The following is a 25223-nucleotide window of genomic DNA, read 5'->3' as shown; positions in this document are numbered from 1 at the left end:
TACAGATCTCAGGATGTTTTATTTTTCTCTGTTTGGCTGCTTGACATTAGCTACACTGCACTTTTGTGTCAGCATGTTAGGCAGATATGACCAGCTTCACAAAAACACTTTTTAACCTCACGGTTCCCACGGTCATGGACAACTCGTGATTTCAAGACCCGGAAAAATAAAAATAAATTGTTCTTGTTATACTCAGCTCATTGTTCTAGTTATGCTCAATATATCAGCTTCAGATTTTTTTTCTTTATGCATAGTTGAACTAATTCTTATGCGTAAACCTTTTATTTTCATCAGGTCTCAACAAGGCTGCATTTATTTGATCAAAAATACAGTAAAAACATAAATATTAATACAATTTCAAATTATTGCTTTCTATTTTCTATGTCCAATTTTCTATTTATTTATTTTTTTTTACATCAGCATCCATTAATCCCCTACTAGGTCATATATTTCAAATAAATTTATTTAATTCTAATTAAAGTTCAAATATATTAACATATTTTGTGATATATGATTTGAGAAATATAATTAGAATTAAACTTTATTTAGAGTACTACCTTCTTATTAATAAGCCTAAAATGTATTTTATTATCACTATTGGTGAAAACTCTATGATCTTTGAATAATATCGGTCTTGAAATGCTACATTTTTATAGTGTAGTGAAGTTTACTTGCAAAAGTTAAATTTTAGCAATCAAATATACTTCAGCGTATCTATCTAATGTTGTTTCAATTTAGTAGACTTCAACTATACCAGTGTAGTATACCAAAAGTACACTTGTTTTTGCAGCATACTTTAAATAAATGTATTTTAAATACATTTTATTATATTTATTATTCCATAAGGTCAAAATCAATATTTTTGTTCGGAAACCGATATATTTTCAGGTTTGCTTAACAAATTTATTTTTATTAGAAATATTTCTGTAACAAATGACAAAAATACATAAGCATTAATTTCTCTAAAAAAATCTTACTGACCCCAAACATTTGATAAACACACACAAGCACACATAAAAACTAAAAGGACAAGACTTATTTTTGTTTACAACAAAACCCCACCGCTACTTGATGCCTACACCAAGAAAAAAAAGGCCCAGATGTTTTCCCAATTACAAAAATACAACAATGCAAGCACAGTTCTTATCTATCACTGTCAAGCACACACAAATGGAGTGAAGTTTGATGAAGTCATCACTCAAACACTTAGATAGTTTACCAGCTAATTCAGGATTAGCATTCAAATGTCAGTCAGAGTAATGAGAGAAACAGCTTAGCACTGCAACATCATTAAGCTTACTAACTCCATTCACTTCACTCTCTCTTTCTCTCTCACAAACACACCAGTGTAGAGGAGCCAGTCAGAGGTTGAATGCCAATTCACACTATTCCACTTTACACTAAGGGTACATTCTTCACTAAGAATGATAAAGGAAAGTACATCGTTTTAGTAAGCAGTAAAAACCAACCTCTTGTCAAACTGTTGACAATGTTTACATGTTCGTGTTAGCATGTAGCTACATTCATTACATTCAAATGCATTATTACTTTTTTCTATTTTTTGTACAAATGGTTTCGGGTAATATTAATCCTAAAATTATATAGTCTAGGATGTTCTAATCCTAATCTTGTCTGCCATATAGAATAGCATGCAAATTGCTCATCAGTGAGAGTCTGATTTACCATATCCACATCTTAGCCCTGTGAGTAACTAAAACCTACTAACTAAAGCTTCTCAATAGGCCAAAAACAAAGCCTTTACTATGAGTTACAGTCCACATCGGTAATACATCTGTCCAGACAGAGACAGAACGAGAGACGGCCGGTGATTAATTCAACTGTAGTTGTCACTGTGAGGTCGAGTGAGATACCACAGGTCACGAGTGGGTCCATATCATACCCTCTCACTCCCTTTTCTCCGGTGTCCTCCTCCTATTTCAGTGATCCACCTTTCCACATCCTCCTCCTCCCTCCTTCCCTCCCTCTCTCTGTCCTTGGTGAGCGCTGAGGCGTGACACTGTGTGTTTGACCTGAACAGAAGTATATTCTGAGCATAATAATTCAAACCTCAATCTATCCTCCTACATGCACCGCCCAACATTCATTACTCGGACTTAATAATTACATTACAAAGTCATAGAGTAAAAGATGATAAACTTGCTTTAGAGGCAGGAGGTCAATGAAGCTCAGCCGTTTTAACAAGACAGCTGACCATTGTACATTACAAACATAAGTCTACATTAACCACATGGGTGTGACTAATTTAACTATTAACTTTACTTTACAAACTTGACTCTACATTAAATAATCCGCTGCGGCATTGTAGACATCCACAAAATTGCATCTCAGATAAATCTTCCCTACTGTTTAAGCATCTGGAGACGGTAAGGTTTTTATTAACGTAAAACCTTTATATATATAAATGATGCATTCAAATAAATACTCAATATTACTGTTTTTACTGAACTGCTGACTAAAAAAGCTGTCTTTAGATGTGAAAATATAAAAAAGAAATCTTATGACCACAAACTTCTAAATGGTACTGTATATGTAACTCTATATAACTTAAATATATCTGTGCAACAAATATTAAATTAAATACTAAGCTAAAGATAATGAATCCACTATAATAAATCCCTCTGAAAGAAATCTGGCTCCAATAATGGCTCCTTCATGGGAAGGAAAGCAGTCAGATTGCTGCTTTCCTTTAACTTTCCGCTGCCATTGATTGGATGGATATAAATACCCATATGTCCTTAGAGTCGCCCTTTGCAGGTCAAATACACCATCCAACATGTCTTAAATGGGAAGATGAAAGCTAAAATGTCAAAAATACTGACAGCAAAACATTTTATGACATCTATGAGAAATGACATTTTCATATTGTCTCTTTGCTAACTGGCATTACTTAAAGCAGATTGTTAACATCAGCAGTTGCCTGAGGCAGTCTGTTAACCTCTCCCAGCAGTCACTAGGCACTTTATTTAAAGACTAACACGACTTCAAAGTGACTCTTGCTCAAAATATGTTTACATGACATTCATATGTAATAGCTTTTAATCTGCGGAAGACTGCTAAACTGTATACTTTACATAAAAAAATGAAAAATTGCTTCATTTTGTCAGTTAGGCACGTGACAAACTTACGGCTTTTCAGATAAAAAGCATTCACAACCTAAAAATTCTGAACTTTGTGAAATTATCAACATGTATGACTAATTTCATCATTCGCAAATGAATGAGGTATTGTTGAATTCAAAACATAGCAACCCTTGACAAGAGAGCATTTGCCAAGCAAACGTGCATTTTAACGTAGATCTCAAAAAACAAGATATACAGGTAAGGAAAAAAGTGGAACGGATGGCACTTTAAAAAAGAATGAGGGAGAAAGAAGGGCACTCTTTAAAAGAAGGAGAGTGTGTGTGGGGATGGGCAGTAGTAAATAATGTCTGACCAGGCAGACAGCAGCAGATAAAGTGCCTTTATCTGGACAGAGGAATTCTTGTGTTTGAACACACACTAACACACACTATACATGTTCCCACAATGTCACACACACTCCTACCTGTCACTCAGAATGATTGATGTGTGCTCCGGCACTCCCAGGCCTTTGATAGGGAGGGGAAGAGGCGGGGCAGTGGGAGGGGGGCCGGCTCAATCGGTGACATCTGTCCAGTACTTCTGAAGAACAAGAGAAAAACACACAGGCACAGTCCGAAATATACACATTCAGTTTTTTTCTTAAACGGTCGTTTGGGGAGTAACTTGTGTTAAAACGCAGAAATGTGGCTGAGGAGCTTCTTCGCCGGTTACGCACACACATCTCATGGCAAAATTACACCCTCAAAGCAGTTCGCTTTGAAAAGGCGAACTACTTTTTTCACCCTTTCTCACAAAAAAACATACGCTCACACACACACACGCACCTAAATCCACAGCTGAGAGGCAGTTCAGCTCCATTTACTTACACACTGTGCCACTTAGACACGCTTTACTGCACCCACTAATGAACACATACAGGCTCACACACACACACACACACACACACACACACACCACCACGAACAGAGTGGGGTTAATGAACGACAGGGTCCTTTGCTTGCTTGGCACCTTTAAGCTTGTGAACATAATTGGCTTGTATTGTATTTCAGCCTCGTTAGAACAGAAATCTCAGACACAATACGACTTTAGTGCACTCACAAAATTCAAAGCTGATTCTTGAAAGTTGTGTTTTACAGAAATTTAATTTCACACAATGTAGTCAAAGAGTCTAGACGTTTCTAAATAAGGTTAAGTGTATTTCTGTACGTTTCATGTTGACATTTTCAATATTATTTCAGACATTAGAAAACACGGCTTTGCTGAAAAGGAGATGCAGGGTTTATTTTTAACCTAACCAAATCTTTCGGTAAGGGGTGCACTTTCAAAACACGACCGCGCGCGCAGACGTTGAGTGAGTGATGTTAGTCTGTTCTTTTGGATATGGGAGTTTTGTTCACTGTCATCTTGTATCGTCATGTGTGCACACACACAAAAAAAACCATTTGAGGAGTTCACGGCCGGTATGGCGGGGTCAAAAATGAATGACAGGTGCTAAAGAAACAGGACAGTCGTTAGAGCTCAAGTTACAGAAGACACACACATGCTCATTTGTACAGACACGCACTCAAAATCATACACTCATTAAAACATGTACACGAACACGCACGCATGCACACCGAAAGATATTCTTTTACACACGCTGTGAAATCGTCTCCAGTGAAGGCATTGCGTAGAACACACATAAAACATCACAGTTATCTGTAATGTGAAAAGAGAGGGTGATGTAATTCACAAGACTCCCCTCAAAACAGCCGTTCGCAATCACATCAGATACTTTCGTGATAATATCTTATCTATCACGGACTTTAGCTGCAGGCAACACCAAAAAAAAAACCAGATCAGAAAGAGAAAAGACTGATATCTGTGACCGGACATCTCAGTGCCAACTTATTGGTCTGTATACAACCAGATACACTCACACACACAGTTACAGCGTAATTACATCAGACGTCTAAACTAATATCTGCCGGCTGATGTGTGACCATCTGTAAAACCAGTACAAAATGACACACACGAAATGTTCCTACTTTTTTCTCATTGCAAAGAGCAAAAGGGACAAAAAGCTAGAGAGAGACAGAGAAATATATTAAATTACAAAGGAATGCTGGATAATTGTGTGTTGAGAGCAGTGTTCCGCTTTCTGCCCTCTGTGTGAGTGCGAGTGTATGCATTTGTTTATTCATGAACAGTGCAGTCCGTCTGCTGTGGTTTGAGCAGCTATAAAACTAATAGATTTATAATGATCAGTGAAGAGCATTTCATCATGAACTCTCATTAAGCATGAAACACATGCTCATCTATCTTATTCTTGCATTTCTCTAGATAGAAATGTAGATATGAGTGGAAATAGCTTAAGTAAACAAATGAATCACACATATGTTCAGTAAATCAAGAGAGTACAAAAAAATTATATTCTGCCCGTTTCACGATATACACGGCATTTTTGATTAATTAAGAAAATACATTTAAGATAATATTTAAGTCTGTATTGAACCTGACTACGTTTTTACATTATATTTGGGTATAGAATTATATGTATATAATTCTTAGCATAACAACTGCTAAAACAATCCTACTTTTTAGTTTTCATTTTCAGTTTAACTTTAAAATAACAAAGTTATAGGGTTGTGTGTAACAAACTTATATGTTCTGTAAACAGTTATAGAAAATTCATTTTAAAAAAGGAGCCTATGGTAACACTTTAGAAAAGGTAACACTTGTTAACTATGACTTCTCCCTCGATAAATGCTTAATTTTCTGCAAAATTTTCTTAATATTTAGCAAGGTAGTTGTTAAGTTTAGGTGTTGGGTAGGATTAGGGATATAGAAGAAGGTCATGTAGAAAAAGGCATTAACATGTGCTTCATTAGCACTAATAAATGGCTAATATTCTAGTAAGTTGCATGCTAATAAGCAGCTAATAGGTGTTACCTTAAAATAAAGTGTTAACAAAAGTATATATTTCATTTTGTAGTTTAGTCAAGTTCTAAACTAAAAGTTCTTGCTGTACTTTTTTTAAACCTTATTAAATTGGCACAGCATTTATACCACTCATATGGAAACTATACTGTTATTGTTAATGTAATTCAATCAGATTCAATCCCTTAACATTTCTTTTATTTATCATTTGCTATTTTTTCCTCTGTGTAAATATTTTAGTAGGATTAATACAGCCTAAAACATCCCCTTATACGCCAAAACCCGATCTTGACAGATTTTTTTGCCGACAACATTTCAAAAGAAACCACAAATAAAGCTAATTATACCGAAACTGAGGACAGAATGACTGGAAGTTCTGCATGCAAGTTTAGCCATGACACAATGCAACAAAAATCTCCCCGCTGAGACGTAAAACAACTACCCAGCCGGCTCCGTGTCTGAACAGAATGCAGATCAGTGGTTAAGAGCAACCTGTACACCGAGGTTAAAGGTTATTGATTGGCGATTGATTGGAATCCTGTCACATTTAAATGGAGTATGTAAGTGCAGTGTGGAGTCCATTAGAAATACATTATTTAAGAGTCAGGAAAGATGGTCAAACCTGAGACCCAGATACTAGTACAATGACATGAAATCAATACTAGATCCATTTGCTGAACATAATGGGTTTCTTAAACAATCATTAAGGGCACTTAACATGACTTTTATTTAGTGCTTGATACATGCGAGCACACCGATGCGCACACACATTTTTCTTTTTCTCCAACCTGTTGTATAAGAACAAAGGTGGCAATGTGTGTGTGTGAGCACCACTGTCAGAGTGGAAATGAAGATCCGTCACAGTCGCCACCACAATTTCACGCCAAGTTTACCGGTTCAGACACGCACGCACGCACTCACGCACACACTTATTCACGCATAGTGACACACAGAAGTTTTCTGAGCCCATTGCTCACCGTGACAACCAGATCATCTGCCTATGGCTGCATTCCCAGATACACATACTTATAGAAGACTGGCACACTGCATGCTGTCCATGTGCACATGTAGGTGGCTAGTTTTTTTGTGTGTTTTTTTTTTAAACTGGGCTGTATGCGCATGTGTAGGTGTGCGTCTCTTTTTGGTCCAAGCAAAAGTTGTTGTTGTAACACTGTGTTCTCAGTGTGCTGAGCTGGGTCTATCGGGGGTTGGGGGGCTTTCTGGGTGGGGCAGTATTGGATTGTCATTCATGATTCCCTACTGACTGAGTGTGGGAGAGAGAGAAAAAGAGAGAGAAGTGTGTGTGCTGGAGCGGGGGGTGTGTGTGAAATTGGTCTATTATCTGCTTGAATATTCCATCAACACCCTCCTGAGTTCCTCCATTACAGTCATTCCACCTCCTTGTCTCACACACACACACACACAAATTCACCTTCTTGGGTGAAACTATTCCAAAACATTATTTAAATGATCTACTGTATTTTGGACCAAAACCAAATCCAGCATTACACAATGCAAGGCCTTCGCCCACACATACGTGCACAAACATATGCGCCTTAATGCACATGCAGACATTAATGCTAACTTAGCTTAACCAACAATGATGTCAATTAGTAATTCTAGACACAAATAAGAAGGAAACGGAAGAGTTCATTAGGGCAGAGCCATGTTAAGCCAACATCACCACCCAGTCGACTTTATCTGGGCTTTGGGCTGCCTGGTAACAAATGCTCAGACATTAACACTCAAGCATGTGTGAACAGGAAAACTGGGTGTATATAGATCGTCTATGTATGTATGTGATCTAAATGATCATAAAATATTACAAGAACTGGAAAATAAATAATATATAACTATATTAAAAAGTCTGTGGTCCGTTTTTTTAAGAAAGGTATACTGATATTCAGGAGGGATGCACTGATCAAAAAACAAACTATAATGTTACAAAATTTCTTTTTCAAATGAATGCTATTCTTCTGAATTTTCTATTCACCAAACTACAAAAAATGTCACGTGGAGAATCACAACTGTTTTCAATATATGATAATAAGAAATGTATTTTAACACCAAATCAGCATAGTAAAATTATTTCTGAAGACTAGAGTGGTGACTGCTTAAAAGTAAGCTTTGCCTCACAAGAATAAATGACATTTAGAAATGTATTTAATAGATGATAAAAAATGCTAAATATTATTATGGATTTTACTTTATTTTTGAGCAATAAAAAACACATTGCAAAATAATAAAGGGTAAGACTACTTTAAATAAACCCCAAAACTTACAAACCTCAAACTTTTGAAATTATTTATGTATGTCCATGCTTTTCATCGACTTTTAAAGTTCAAAGTTCTAGAGTATATGTAGGTCTGTGTGTGCTTTTGGTTTATTAGTAACTGTGTGTAGACCGCAGTATGGACATATTAGTGAATAGCTGCTGACAAATGCACTCCAGTAATTTCTTCTTGGGTGTGTGTGTGTGTGTGTGTGGTTTTGTTCTCTTCGAGCTTGTTGCAACGAATATTTTCAGTTCAGGCTCGAGGTACTAAATGTCAGATCGTCTCAGATACAGAAAGAGCAGATTAAAGAAAAGAGGAGAGGAAAAAGAGGGCGTATGACTGGCTGAAAGGTCTTAACACTCAGGCTAAGGTGGAGGGGCTATATTTAGCTCCGAGTACTGGTGAAATAAAAGGTCAGATATTTGTACGTATGCAAAAGGATATGTAAACATTACACGCAAAATCACAGAAAGAATCACGCAGAAAACACCAAAAGGAGCCTCTGCTAACTAAAAGCCATCTATCTTAGAACACAAACCGCTCTTTCTGCCAGAGCTGATGACGTTCAGCCTTAAACAGATCACAAGACTGCACATATATCATTTCTAAATGTGTGGCTGGCCTTTTAGACCTGATCTAAATGTAGGTAATGAATAAACTGACATTTCACACACACAAGAGCTCAAAGAGTAAAAGCTACACCACACTCGTGTTATCTAAACACACGCTGGAGGACTAACTCTTCTCGAGACATATGGCCCTCTGCCGAACCACACACACACACACACACACACAGAGATTGGTTGTATAGTAGATTGACAGGACACCATATGTCACTCAGAATCACATCTTACTCAGGGAGGAAGACATACAAATCAGTCACGGGCCATACACACAGATTTGCCATCAGTCATGGGCAACCGAAATTATTGATATATGAACTAAATAAATTTTGATTCAAGTCATATTTTCTTATGTGTTAGTCAGTTTGCTATACAGTATATCGTAGTAGGGCTGTGCTAAAACAACAACAAATAAAAGCTAAACATAAGCTTAAATCGATCATTTACAGTTCGAAATATTCAAATTATTTTTATAGCCGATAGGGGGCGGTATTGACTACTAAAAGGATTAGCGTTATCTTTGTTTGACCATCAAATATCATTAGTGTCACTCTCTTGGATGTCTTTGGGATAATGATCCTAAATCTGTTATTAAACACATTTGCGGTGAAGACCCGTATTTTCAGCTGTAAGCCGTGATATGATGTGAATATAAAACAGACTTACTCAAACGATTCCATGAAATTATAAACTAACCGAGAGGGGAAACGAAAATACAACATTAGAGATAAACGCACGGAGTAACCATAGTAACGAGTGGTCAGCTTTGCTAGACGGAAAATATTAATTTGCGGCACATTAGTTTGCAAAAAAAAATTAAAAAGCTCAGTATCTTAAACTCAAACACTTTTAAGCGCCTTATCTTTAAGGAGAAAGACCAGACTCGCTCTCCGTTTTCGTAAAGGCATCAGTCTCGCAGCTGAAGTTCTCTGAAACTCGCTGTATAGAGAGGGACACCATGTTGCGACGTTCCCCAAACGCGCGCTCCGATTGGTCCGTTTCGGAACCAGGGCGGGGTTTAGCGGCTCAGTGGGAGTGGAGGTGATGGATCGCGAGCCACTGCGCTGTGAACGGTGTGCGGGACTGACTGCGGACGCACCGGATCCACGGTTGAGCGCCGAACAACTCCAAACAAGATCCGAGGCTAAAAGACGCGTCACTGACTCGCGAGGGAAGCGCCGAACTGCTGGAGTTTCCCGATCTGTTTATATCCTTGAGACGAAACTGTGCGCCCCTTTCTGCACGCGAGCCGGGAGCGGACAGTAGCTGATATCCCGTCTATCAACATGCACTAAAACGGCCAGATCGTACAATATCGGAAGCAGCAAGTCTCGGGAGTTTACTTTTCGTGGTCCTTTTCGAAAGAGAATCCAAATGGAATTGGACAGACATTTTTGGCAGTCCTGTGACTGACAGTTGGACACTTTGAACATGGATATAGGGCGATAAATTTCGGACGAGAACTGTTGCATATCTAAAGCGCATCTCTATGATCTGGGATCAAAAGCGAAAGGAGTCTAATTTTAAATCTGACACATGAGCAGGACCGGATTTGTGCACCAACCCGAACCCCAACGCGGGATTGATGGTCCTTATACCTGTGTGCATGTCACTCACCCCCTATCTAGCGTGATCTGACCTTTTACTAGGCTACTAGCTCAACTAATAGATGAGTACAATAAAAGAGTCAGGCGCTGCCGTCTACCTAAGTGCAAGGTAGCAGCGATTTTGGTAACAGAGAAACGTTGGCCCAGAAGCCGCCTGTGCAACGTAGTGCGACACCTTTTTTCCTCCAGGCAACGCTAGAAAATTTGGATTTGGAAGTTGAGCCATGGAGCCCCTCCGCCTGGACGCCTAACCTCCTCTGTTGCATGTGGTTCGGTAACCGGGAGTACAGTCGATCGAAAGGATCTAATCTTCTTGCTGGCTCGTGTCTCTCCGAGAACAGTGTAAGATGGCTGGAAGTGACGGCTCGTGGAAATATTACCTCTGGATTCTGACAGCCATGTGCAGATACGCGTTACCCGCAGCCAAATCACTGGAGTCTGTCGTGTGGAATTCACAAAATCCCAAGTAAGTGCACGAGCGCGTGTTTAAAATCCCACAGAAAGAGCGTGAAACGTAGCCTACGGTCTTAGATTAGCGATATCAGTAGTTGGACTGGTATTGTTCCTAAAAGAATCCGATCTGCAAACCTCCGCTACTCGTATCACGGCTCGCTCTCCGGTATGATGACACGAAGCTCGCGCTGAGCTCGAGCCTGAAGTGACCGTGCAAGCGCGCGCTCTCCCGGGGATATAACGCACAGCTGTCATACTCCACCGCCGCTTTTCATCAACTCACAAAATCCCTTGTTGAGGCGTTATTCGACAACACTTTCGCGCTAGTACAACTTCGTTAAATGTTTATGCGATATATCGTAATTTTTAACAATCTCTTTGGGTTTCTTAACTGCGATTTGGGATACATAAATTTAACGTGTGGCCTTGACGGGGGCCTAATTCTCCGTTACACACTTTAAAAAAAACAGAAATAGGTAGAACTGCTACTGCTACTCGATGTTTTTAGCAAGAACCTCTCTGTCTTTCTCTCTCGGCGAGTCCATCTATTCTTTTTTTTCCCTTGAGAGGCGAACCGAGTATCCGCCACCGGCCTGCCCTAAAATCCCGGCGGCCCGGTGGCTTTTTGCGCCTGTCATATTGATCAAATCAGAGTTGTGTACGGAGTTAATAGGTTTTTAAGCGGGGGTTTCCTAGACGCTCATAAAATCTCCCTGATTGCTGCTCATAAAACGTTCAAGGGAGCGTCCAACATGTTTACTTAACCTGAATAATGGCTCGAGACGCCACTGAAGCTTGACTCAACAGAATAATAAAGAAAGCGCATTGTTTCATTCCACATTCTCAAAAGAAGTCATAATGTGTTTTTTTTTATTTTTTTTATAAAAACAATGTATATCGTAACCAAAAGCAGGTTTTTAGATTGCCTTGCTAGTTGACTAACTTGATGATGTGTCTCGTTTTGCACTTTGTGGGGAGCGTTTTGTGTGTGTGATACTGGCCGGTTCTCAAAACCTAATGAGCTGCCTACCCTGACAGCATTTTCTTCGGCACCTAGACAGCATTTTGGGCACCATAGGCTCGTCTTGGTAGGCAGCTCGAAAGGGTTTGAGTCACAGCCGCTGAGTTATGAGCGTAAACAGGGGGACAGGAATAGTGCACATGTGTTTTTCATCTCGGGGGGAATATTTTAATTAAGGAGTCTGTCGGTCGGCCTTGTAAAAGATGAGCAAAAAACTTGAAAACTTAGCATGTGAGACCCCGAGGGGTGACGCGAAAACATAAAATCGTGCTTTTAAAACTAAACCCGCATCGTAAATTACAAATGAACATAAGTTTATTTTGTTTTTTTTGTTTTTCTTTTGTATTGCTCTCATGCTTAAACTGAGCAAGCAAGGAAAGACGAGAAAAATGAAATAGCTGTTGAGAAATTGGGCAACACTTTACAACTTTAAAATATATAGTTCCTATACAGTTAAATATAGTTTTTACATTATTAGATTATATAATGCTTAACATAGCATAATGCTTAATTTACGCTCAGACATTTTAAGAAACATTTATGTATTAAAAACACTGATACATTGTAAGCACCGTATGAAGTTTTTAATGACTTTTTAAAATTACTTCATGAAAGTTTTACTAAAATTAATTTAATGCCGCCCCTTAATTTAGACATTTTATATCCATATTTTTTTCCATTCATAACTTTTAATCTTTGCAAGTTAATGATTTTTGTTAATGTTGAAAAATAACCCATTTTCCTGCATGCAAACCACTTGGGCCCTTAAGATTCAAAGTATGTAAAACGTATGTTTTGAGTTTATATTTATATATATGTATTTAATATTAAAAAAAATGTGTAACCTATTAGAGGTCTTCAAAATCAGCAACATTTGAGCTTCTCGTTCTGCGAGAAAAAAAAAAAATCATATCAGTCGCTGGAGCCCCCTCTGTGTGTGGATTGTTTTACTCGTTGAAACAGCTTTGAGCTCCACGGCACAGCAGATGCGCAAACTGGCCTGGTCTGTTTTACCACAGTTGCTGCATGTTGTTTTAAGTGCTTAATGTTTATTTACTTACAAACTGTTTATGTGTGTGTGTGTGTGTGCACCTGTGCATGAATGTATGTGTGTGTGTTGCTTAGTCACAGGTTCAGGGACCCTGACTGAACATTAAGAGGAAGAGAATTTAAAAACCGCGTGTAAAGTAAAATCGAGAAAAATAATAATCCAAATAATTTGTTAGTGAACTCTCTCTCTCTCGAGTTTAACAAGAGGCACATCTCGATATCATTAAAACTGTAACAAATCGATGCACCAGGATGAACTGGTCGTTGAACGCAAAGATTATCCTAAGCGCTCTCATAAAGACATATGGGCCTCGGGCAAACACGCTCTTTGCGCTCTATCTCTGCAATGGACATATGGGAGCGTCCACCACCACTAAGTCCAAGCCACCCTTTAAACCTCTTAACCAGACTCTCAGCAGTGAGACCATCGTACACACACACTCGCACACACAACTCTCTTACCCATAATAATGTGCCATTTGTGTTTTAGGTCAGACTTCTCTCAGACTGAATGCAAAATATAATTGAAGGACTGTAAAATTAGAAAAACTCTGGCTGCGTTCTCCACCCATCAGCACTCTGATATTTATATCAGCAAAACGCAAAGTTTACCAAACGCTAAAGCTACCGCTGCGTTTCCTCTAGAAGAAACATTTGGTGGAACAAGAGCTTCACTGATTTATTCTGTTGACACAATTATGTAAATTTAATTACTTCTAGACACAACTACACATACGCGCTCACGCACAGACTTACCGCTGGTTTCAGATGTATAATTCTGTTCCTATCTGCATGGTTCACAGCTATAATTTGGACTGAGAAAAATGTAAAAGCGACACCCCTCCCCTCCCTTCCTCTTGCCTTGAGGGAAGAAAAGAGAAGTGGAGTCTGCTGGGAATGGAGAGAGAGAGAGAGCGACAGACAGAGAGAATAAAGTAGCTAATCATTGGGACAATTATCACATTGAGGCAGAGATTTCAGGTTATATCTTATTCCCTTTATGTGTCACACGCTACGCACCCAATCAGGCGCACACACAAACAACAAAATGAAGACTCGCTTTACTTCTCACATACGTCATCGAATTCTTCTAGTCACAAATTAATATCATTTCACTACATTCAAGTTCTTGGCAGCCACTCGCTTATCAAGAAAACGCTCTAGCTGTTTAGAAACAATTTTCTGCCGAACGACTGCAAATTAGCTACATTTCTTTTGGCTTTCGGATTTTTAAAAGAACAAAGTAAAAGGGAATCCATGATATATGTATGAATGTGCCTGTGTGTTTTGGCAATATTCCAGCGCTAAGGGAGGAGATGAGGAGCTAATTGGAAATCTGTCTCTCATTAGCTCAAAAATGCTACTGAAGTACTTTACTTATGTGTGTGTGAGTGTGTATTCAAGCGTACAAGTTTGTTCATTTACCCAACACTCTGTGGTGCACGATTAGTCTTAATCAGCAACTTCTATGTGCACATATAACCGTCTAAACCATCGGATGAACACGAGTTGAGCGAGCTAGCATAAGATAAAAAATAAATAAAAATGACAATAAATTTCTTTCTGCCGAAACTATTCCGAAAAAAGTATTGTTTTGGACCCCACTGACAGAGCTTTTTGAAAGATCATTAATGTTTCACAGATTAAAGAAATTCATAAAGCTTGAAAATGAGTAGGAGTAAATAATGAAAGAATGTTCGAACAATTGAATTCGGATTTTTAAGAAATTAGTAAGGAGTAAAGGGGAATTCCAGGAAAGTATAAAATAAGCCTGTTTATGTAGGCCAGACTTAAACCTGCATCCCTCTGAGAGGCTCAAACCTGTTGCAAAAACACGCTCTGATTTGCGGCGCCTCGCTAAAGCAGAAGTTTCCAAAGGCAGTTTTTGGGACTGAAGAATCTGATTATGACTACATGAAAAGACATAATGACCTTTGACCTGCTAGGGGATCATGTTGGTCTCAACTGTGATCAAAGTTATGGATTTCCACAGATGCCTGTGTGACTGTTCGGGAACATTTAGGACATGTTTGGGCATATATTCAGTCATCCACGGCAGTAATAATTATTCTCAGAGTTGCGTTACTTTCAATCATGGGTCTGTGCGCGTTTACGAGTGTGTACGGGTGAATGTGTGTGTGTGTGTTTGTGTATGCATGAGTTAGTGTGTGTGTATGTCATGATCAGTGGTGTTATAATAGGAGTTGACAGTGAGGAGATTAACTCTGTCAGAGTTTCAATATGTTGAACAGCAAGAGAGGACTCACGCAGACTCACACACACACACGCCCCTCTGTCTCAGCCGGCATTTCCACAACAGACCTGTTCCTCTCTGAAGTGTGTGTGAAGTGGCTTTTGTTCCACCGTTGATAGCATTTCACGGTGTTGTGGATGTTTGTCAGCGTGCGTGTGTGTGCGTGCGTGCGCGAGTTGCGTTCTATAAATGTTATATCCTAAGTCTAACTATGCGACGTCTATAAAGCGCGTGCGTTTTAACGGGGATTCAGTTTGCAACTTAAAACCGTATTTCTGTAGTCGTTATATAACAAGGAGAGAGAAAGCGAGAGGGGTTGGCGTGAAACCTCATTTTTATTGTACATCCGTGTGTGTGTGTGCATGGTGAGGGCTTCATTAACAACAGTGCTTAAGTAACAAACGCACATTGTCTGTCCCTGACCAAGCATGACCGCTGGGCTCTCACAGCCTCCTCAAACGGCTCTCACACGCACAGACGCGCTCCGAGCCCAGCGCCCGTGTTGTTTTAAGGACTGTAATGTTTGTAGTTGTAGGGTCTGTTGGAGCACACGACGGAAGAGGAGCGGTGGCAGCTGCTGGGGGGTGGGTTTACTTAGCTATACTTCGGGGACAAAATTGTCCCCAGAAGTTAGCTACATTTTGACAAAACCTCCCTTTGGGGAGGCCCCCGGATATCCTAAGAGGTCAAAATCATTCATAAATTAAGTCAATTATGTAGAAAATGTAAAAAAAAAAGAGGCTAAACTGTTTCTATTAGAGTTCTAGGTTATGGTTAGCTTGTTGTAATTATAATTAGGTTTATTTATAAACAGTAGGAGTCTGTGCCGGAATGTCCACATTTAGAAAACTAGGTAGAGATGTAAACACAGGCTTTTAAGGGGAATTCAGTGACGCCTGCTGATTATTTCAAAGAACAGTTGACCCAAAAATAAAAAAAAAAAATCATAATTTACTCACCCCTATGCCATTCCCAAACTGACTTTTTTTCGTGCAACGTAAGATATATTTAGAAAAATGTCTACATTTTATTTTCCTCTCATTTAACTAAACTGTAACCAAAACTTACAGCATGAGGTTGAGTAAATGATGACAGAACTTTTAGTTTTGGTTGAACTATCGCTTTAAGGTGGTTTCCGTGGGTTCATGAATATGCCGAACATTCCGCTTGCTGATATAAATCAGAGTTTCATAGTAATAGCATCTGATAAGATTGCTATATCATGGTATGTTTTGTAAACAGCCAAAACGTTTTGTAAACAGTCCCACTATTCTTTCTCCTTTTGTCCTGTATTCATCATGTACCACCAAAATCACACTACTGTGCCATCTCAGCCCGGTTCAGAGGATATCATTACTTTACCCAAGGCCTTAACTTCTAGAGTTACTAGAATTCAGACATCATTTACTCACTTCTTGTCCTTCCAGACTTGTTAGATTTTCCGCATTCGGTATTATTTCCGATTTTCTGTATTATTTTTCTATCCCAGAATGAAAGCAAACACTTATTTTTTACTGTGAGGCTCCTGTATGGGCAAAAAAACCAATAAAAGTATAGTAAAGTTAGTCCTTTTTTTACGCATACTCTATATTTCTGAAGCAATATGATAGCTTTGTGTGAGGAACGGACTGAAATTTAAGTCCGTTTTTGCTGAAAATGCCCCCCTCCATCAGAGCACTTAAATATCCTTTACACAATTAACCATTCAAAGTGTCATGCCTGAAGCCAAAGCAGGTTTTTTGAACTTAAATAAGCTTTTAGAACTAATAATTGTCTTTGTCCCTTTGTCCCTGTCGTGTGGGATGTAGCGCATGAGTCAAATGCACTTTTATGAGTTCTGTTTTTTTGTATAAAAATGATTGCGGATGAAGTTTTCTATACTATAAAAAAGTTCATTTAACTTTATTTTAAACTGCAGTGAAATATTTACCTCGTTCAAACACGATAGTACCTAAAGTTTGCTTAGAACGTGACAAGTCACATTTAGGTTGCAGGATAAAATCACTACAGTCCTGTGGTTTAGGGTGGATGCTCGTATGTATTATTATAGTAGGGCCGGATTTCTGTCTGTAGCAAACTGTTTCCTCTCTCTTTCTTCTGATCAACCATTATGCAAATACCTAGACTCGTAAACGTCATGATAACCCGAGACGCTAAACACCGGTTTCCCTGTCTTTCTTTTTAAAGAGTTAATAGAGCGCAATATCATCACGATTAAACCATCTCTTGAAAGATCTGACCATAATGTGTCTCTCCTTAACAGCACACATACACACTTCCTTTTGTACAACAGCTGCAACCTTCCTCGCAAAGTGACTTTGGAAATTCAGAGAGCCTGTCACACACATACACAAACACACACACACACACACACACACACAACAAACGTTAAGCGTGTGAGGTGGGAAATGATTAGCGTTCCGTAAGAAGAGGTTTGCGATCTGTTGGTTCCTTTCCTTCTCCGTGTGCACATTCACACTCTCAAGTTTGCTTTCTCTTTTGACTTTGCGAGACAATACACACCGGTGGATTACGGGTATATATATCTACCCTTAACACATGTATTCTCGCATGTAAACAAAGAGAGTCAACGCAAGTCTCTCTACTCCAAACCTGCTTAAATTCTGCTACGTATACTCGCACACAAACGCGCGCATGCACGCACACACACACACACACACACACAAACACACACACGCAGCGGGCCATCAGTCACACCCTTTTAGAGTTCAAAGCTCCTCCATCCTTTTTATCCACTTTCCAGTCGACAGCTCAGACCATCACACTCACTAAACCCATCATTCCTTGCCGGCGTGTGTGAGTGTGTGTCCGGAGAAATGGTCACGCTTTCAGTCAGCTAAATGCTGCTATAAAGCATCAGAGAAGCTGGAGTCTCCAGCCTGCTTTCATCTCCAGCTGATCTGAGCTCAGCGCTCTCCGCTTGCAGTTTCAAATCACAATAACCTTTATTAGCTCTGGCTGACCCGAGAACAGATCTCTCACGCGGCGCTTTTAAGCTGCTTAGGGTTACCTGCCATTAGAAGACTTGCTCCTGAACGCACACCGGGAGCTCAAACTCTAGTCACTGATCTTAGGTTTGGTTGAAAACACACAAATATCGGGCTCAGGACGCCCCCACAGATAGATCAGGCTGAAAGCTGTTTACTGGTCTGGGAGCTGTGGAAAGCAGCTTTTAGGGATACGTCTGAATCAGCCATTTTAAAGGCTCATTATTATTTAAAATGGAGGGGAGAAGGAGTTTAGTGCCATTATTGGTGAGACAGTGATCTCCGCCTGCAGCTGGACAGAACAAATGGAAAATCTAATTATAAAACAATGCCGAAAACACACTCGACACACACACAACTACGCGGCTAATTCATAAAACATGAGCAAAAAAGAGAGTTTGTTCATCTGTGTGTGTTTACAGGTTTGGCTGCGCTTGTGAGGCCTAGTTTGGAAATGCCCTCACAAACGCAGTGAAACCTGTTAAAAAGTGACCCTGACTTATTCCAAAGGCTCATAAATCATGTTTTATGTAAAATCTGTAAATAAAGTCATGACCAATAACCGATAAACGGACAATTCTATACTGTTTAAAAGTTTGTATTATATTTGTATTATATCTTTTTGTAAGATACGACAGTAAAGCATGTACAAAAAAAATGCTATTTCATCAATGCTTTTCTTTTAAAGTTTCTTTTCATCGTGGAATCCCTCGAGATATCTCAAGTATCGAGATTCCACAAAAATAATAACTGCTTTTAACATTCATAGTAATGTTTCTTCAGTATTAAATCAGCATATTAGAATGCTTTCTGAAGGATCATATGGCACTTGCTAAAAATTCAGCTATGCCATCACAGTAATAAAGATGTGCTAAAATAGTTCCTATTGTAGTAATGTTTCACAATATTACTGCTGCGCTGTATTGTTAATAAAATAATGCAGCCTTGGTGAGTCATTTTTCAAAAACGTTAATAAAGTTGAAATGGAAAATATTACGCAAAAAACTAATGGGAGTATTTTGGAAATAAAAAAAGCTGTTATTAAGTAATTTCATCCTTAAAAATGTATCGTTAGATGAAAGTTTAAATTTCTGTTTAAAAGAAATCAAAATAAAAAATGATTGTGTTAAGCAAAATATCGCTAAAAAAACATACCAATAATGTAGTGAAACCAACAGTTTAGTTCCTGCGCAAGATGAGGGGAGAAGCTATGTACTCTTATTCTAGTAATGTAGTACCATGACAGGCAAGCTGAAACACACATAAAATGTGACGATGGAGTTATTTAGTGTGTAATGACAACTTGTCATTGTTCTCTTGTTAGTTTTGGTTCCCAAGAGTCTCTCTATCACTCCTATTCTATTTCTCGGAGGTGTAAATATCAATCAGTAATGCGGTCACAGATGCACGTGTGTTGCTATTAGTAAAATGACAATGTCTTCCCTGTGTGTGTGTTTGATTTCTTCTGCTGTTTTCTCCCAGGCATTTCAGAGTGAGCTGTCAGCCAAGTATAACCTGTTTGTGTGTGTGTGTGTGTTTGCATTTGCTTTAATTGCTCTGTAATGTGAGATCGTGTGAGAAAGAAACACACATAGACACTGAAACTCTTTCTGCATCACTGTGACCTGTGACTCGCACACACACCCATACACACATTAAAAGCATAGATATTATACTCAGTGTGTGTGTGTGTGTGTGTGTTTTTAACGGTGGTATCCTGGAGGAGCTCTAGAGGAATTCATACCTTTCATCTCACACTCAGACAAACACAATACTCCTGACAGTGAGTGGGAGAGCAAATATGTGTGTGAGTGTGTGTGTGTGTGTGAGAAAGAGAGAGAAGACGAGACGAGAGAGACAGACTTTGACAGAAAGAGGAGAGACAGAGTAAATATGAGCATTTCTGGCAGTTTTTTCCCTTGCACCTAAATATATATATATATATATATATATATATATATATATATATATATATATATATATATATATATATATATACTGTCTGCCATAGCAACTGTAACCACCATGTCGTTGCATTCTGAGACTCGTAAAGTTGGTTATTACTAATTTAATGAATGCTCATTTTCTGTTATAAATAACAGCATTATTAGTATTCAGTGGTTATTTAGCAAGACTGAGGTGTTGCCATCCTCACAAAAATTTTAACACCTTTTATGCACCAATTAGTGTTGGAAAATTGTATGAAACTGTAGCTTTGTTTGAACTACAATCAAGATGCAAAAAGCTTAAGTAATTTAAAGGAAAGAAAGTACATTTAAATGATGTCAGACTAGATCATTTGTTTCAGAAAATCAGGAGGGTTGCTCAAAGGAACCTAAATGTACACAAAACACCCCGTTTATTGAATGCTTACTTAAAATGCTGTTGTAAAATTTCTAGTGTTTTTGATTTTACTTAATTACCCGTTAAGTAATTTAGTATAGCACTAAACTGTTTGTACTAATATTTAACAGCTGCGTATTTGTTTTTATTATGTATTTGTGTAGAAAGAACAGGCTCTGTAAAGTCGGTAAAATTGTGCAATGAATTTCATTTTCATGTGAGTTTGAAGTAAGACATTTCTACAGTGGCTCAAGTCATTGTTTCAGAGCTGAACAGATGTAAGATATCTTCTTGCACTACGGGAAGACCTGTCATACAGATGTCTTCCTGTAAGCTTGATGTGAAACTATCAAATGTCACTCGTACAGCAGTCCGATAAAGAAAAATTTGAAGTAGTCACATTATTTCAAGGGTATTGTCATCACAACCAAAACTGCAGAATGCACTGCATCGCTAACCAAAAATAGTTACTCTTATATATATTAAAATATAAAATGTTATTCTTTTGTGGAATCCCAGGTGATTTCCACCCATACCGCCAGCAGCAGTCCTACACGGGGATCATGGAATTGTTCTGACCCCGGTAAACAATAAAGTTGAAGAGTTCTTGTGAATTCTGTTGTATTTTCAGATCTTGATAGTTCTGGCCTCTTTGAACTGTTCAAAAGTAATACGAGTGGAAAAAAATAGCAGCTAAAGACACAGAGGTGGGCAGCAGGAAACTAATCAAGTGAAGAATATACTTTTGTCCGATTCTGTGATGGAGGGTTATCATATTGCTCCAGGGCTGATTTGACCTTTGACTAAAAATCCCAGAAATCCCCATTGCTTGCATTCTGTGTTTCTATCAGATAGGATATGAAAGGATTAGCCTATATATTTAGATTAGGATTTCATGCAGGATATGAACCTTCAATAAAACATTTAGCTTTGTAAAAGTAACCGGTTCATAGATTAAATAAATACTGTTTTTAATTAAATGAAAAAGTAAAACGAAACTTTTTTTCTTGTTGGAATGGTATGTTTAGCTGTACTTTGAGGGCTAATTTGTCTCCAGGAGTGATCTTAATCTGACATAAACTCAATTTGAGTTTAGAAATGAAGTAAATCTTCTTTTTTTTTAAATTCTAAAAATGCAAAAAGTTTATTCAAAGTGTGTGTGTGTGTGTGTGTGTGAGAGAGAGAGAATTAATGAGGATGGGGAGGGGGTTCTGCTATGGAGATTCCTCATCTCTCTTAGACTCCATTCACTCATTTCTCCCATTCTCAACAAGATGCCCAAGGCTCTGTGTGTTTTTTGAGTGTGTGAGTTTGTGTGCAGTTGTTATTGTGAGTGGGATATGTGTAAGCTGTCGCTCTCTCTCTCTCTCTCTCTCTCTCTCTCTCTCTCTCTCTCTCAGACAAAGAGCCACTTGTAGGAGCTCTGCCTTGAGAGTGGACAATCACATGACCACCACACTCTATACATACACCCGGCGTCTCGCCACGCTGAGTGTGTGTGTGTGTGTGTGTGTGTGTGTGTGTCTCTGTTTAATGAGATATAGGTGACTACATTTTCCAGTTGGATATGTTAAACACCAAAAATAAAAGTGAACTTTTCAGTCTTTAAATTTTAAAATAAGGTATGTGCGTTTTGTATATGAGCTGCCGATGTTGGTCCTTTGTGGAGTTTAGACTTAATGCCAAGACATGTGATTACAGCCCCTTCTCAGAATGTAGTCGCTTGTGTGTTAAGAGGTGTCTGTGTCTATGTCTCTCTCTCTCTCTCCCCCTCCCTCTTGAATGAGGCTGATTTGCATGGCTGCTGTATTCAGTATTTAATTGGTGCCATTCAGTCCTGGTCTAATCCCGTGTTCACTTGTTTAAAAAGCGAGGAGGCCTCTTATTGAGTGTGTGTGTGTGTGTGTGTGTGTGTGTGAGAGAGAGTGAGAGAGATAGAGTGAGTGTGTGTGTGCAAGCTTGTGGTTCTAACTCTGTTTCACACAGTGAACAGAAACTGAAGTGCATCTGTGGATAATTACATTTACAATTTGAATTAAGACATCTCCCCCACTCTTTATTGTGCTACAGATTTAATTCAATTTTAAGCAGGAAATGGCATTTGTTTATTAGCTATCTTTTTAAAAAAAAAATGTTTTTCTGACTAAATATTCATTTTCAGTATAGTTTTTGTTTATATTTACACGATTTCCACAACAATGAAACACTTGAGTAACTTTCATCGGTAATATTACATTTTTTTTTCTTTGTTATATAATTCTATACAGATTATTAATTTATGTACATTCTAAAAGATATCCTTTACTTTTTAACATTAGTGCTGTCAAGTCGATTAATCACAATTAATCATATCCAAAATAAGTTTATGTATAAATGTGTGTTGTGTATATTTACATATACATGTCTATATTTAAAAATATAAATATTCAACATTTTCTTTGACACACACACACATTTCTTAAATATATACATTTATGTTATGTTTTATATTTACATTAGTGCTGTTGCATCCAAAATATTTTTTTTGCACAATATGTTTGTGTTCTGTATATATTTATTATGTATAAATACACATACAGTATATATTTTGAAAGTATTTGTATTTACATGTCTATATTTATATTTTAATTTATAAATAAGTATATTTAATATATAAACAACATATATTTTTTTAATATATACATGCATGTCTGTATCTATATATATTCATAATAATTACAGCACACATGCATATAGTATGTAAACCAAAAAGTTTATTTTGTATGCGATTATTTGCGATTAATCATTTAACAGCATTATTTTTCATATACATATACACAGTACAAACTTGTATCACGTCAACACAGACATTTGAATTTCACAGCATTAAGAAAGTTTCACAGTGTTACCACAAAGTAAAGTGTGAATAAAATAAACAAAAATCCCACAAACGCATGGCACATTCACACATACAGGCAAACAAACTCCTTAACTTCCTGTAGGAACAAGGAAGGGTTTCCTAAATGTTTCTAAATTTGCTGGTAAGATCAGAATCAGCGCTGTGTGTTTAGGGAGTGCACTGTCTATTATGGACTTCTTTGACACACACACACACACACACACATACATACATTCGCAAACAATCCCTCTCAGGTCCTGCTTCTGAAATTCTCAGTCTGCAGCAGCTGCTGATTTGACAGGAAGTGATGAAGTCTTTTCTTCAGAGTTGAGGAGGTCAGATTCCTCCTCCTCCTCGCTCGCTTTCTCTTTCTGTTTCTGATTTGTTCAGTCATAGCCGGCCGTCAGAGGAAGGGCACGAGTTTGACATCTTCATTGATGGGGAAAAAAGAGAGGGATGAAAAGAGATCTAGAAACAGAGGGATAAAAGAAAGGGATAGACAGGAACAGAGAAGAGGCCGCAGACAGAGGAGGCAAATGTCACACAAAGAGTTTAACCCTGCAAAACTCCTTCAGTCATGCAAATCTCTTATTCTCTCACGTGCACACAGATATTCTCTAGTTCTGCGTGTCACCGATTCAGATATCTGCTTTTATGAAGTGTTACACATTAAACATTAATCCCTGGGCTGCTTTCCACCTCATAATGTGATAAAGAATATGTATGCATGTCACAATTTAATACGCCAGATTATCATTATTGGGTCTTGCCAGACTCCCTTTGGTGTCAATCTGGTCAATAATGGAAAAAAAATATATATAAAAAAATAAAAACTATTTCTAAATGTTTGTGGTAAAATTATTGTTTATGCTCACCATAATTTTTTTATTTAAAATTGTTAATTTAAAAAAATGTAAAATATATTAATGCTGTCAAAAGATTAATTGGGATCAATTTTTTGTTGTTTATGATTATTATGTAATACACACAGATGCATGTGTGTATATTTAAGAAAACGGTTACATTTATGTATTAAATATATTTATATATTATATAATTTATATGAATATAAATATATGCATATGAATATTTTCAAAATATACGCTGTATGGGTGTGCCTTTATATATACATAATATATATATACACAGTACACACACACATTAACACACGTAATCAAAAACATTTATTTTGGATTGCGATTGATATCGGTGAATCTTTTGATAGCATGTACTGTAATATGTAAAATAATTCTTTGAAAGTTCAATTTGAAATGTAAATCTTTGAAATGTCAGCTTAATGCATCTTTGTTGGTTGATAACTGATGCGGTATATGTCGTGCATCCCTATTGACTCGCTATTCTGAAATAATATGGCACTTACTGTTTGCTTTGGTTTGTTTTTCATTTACATTTTTTAGTTATTGATGTGCTTCCTCTCTGCTCTTTTAAGTGAAAAACTGTAAGCTATCATAACTGCAGTGTTTGTATTCTTGTGTTCCCATTGTTTCCCTTCTTCTCGTTGAGAACATAATTGTGCTTCTCAATGGCTGTAATCACTCAGTCGTAATTGGATTTCACAATCCTGTACACACCTCAGACACAGACGCATGCACGTGAACACACATACAGCATGTTTTGTGAATAGACGGAAGCCTGTGCCCCAGTAAAAGGTTTTGTTGTTAATCCGTCT

At 37.9% G+C, this 25223-nt stretch overlaps 1 protein-coding gene and 1 long non-coding RNA gene across 2 annotated transcripts in view; one reads left to right on the top strand and one right to left on the bottom strand.

Annotated features, from left to right (window-relative positions):
* Positions 1-987: 987 nt before the first annotated feature.
* On the bottom strand, positions 988-13885 carry LOC122345423. Its single transcript, XR_006251001.1, has 3 exons — positions 13807-13885; positions 3565-3680; positions 988-2030 (listed from the first exon to the last, which is right to left on the bottom strand). It is a non-coding gene; the product is annotated as an uncharacterized LOC122345423 (long non-coding RNA).
* Positions 9944-25223, top strand: part of efnb1 (ephrin-B1) — a 33295-nt gene continuing 18015 nt past the window's right edge. The window contains exon 1 of the mRNA XM_043239540.1: positions 9944-10992. Within this exon, the coding sequence (XP_043095475.1) occupies positions 10874-10992 (119 nt within the window). The 5' untranslated portion in view covers positions 9944-10873. The remainder of the gene's footprint in view (positions 10993-25223) is intronic.

This window comes from Puntigrus tetrazona, chromosome 5, assembly GCF_018831695.1.
Source record: "Puntigrus tetrazona isolate hp1 chromosome 5, ASM1883169v1, whole genome shotgun sequence".
Taxonomy (NCBI): Eukaryota; Metazoa; Chordata; class Actinopteri; order Cypriniformes; family Cyprinidae; genus Puntigrus; species Puntigrus tetrazona.
Note: the sequence above shows the minus strand (reverse complement) of the source record. Positions and strands in the feature narration are given on the sequence as shown.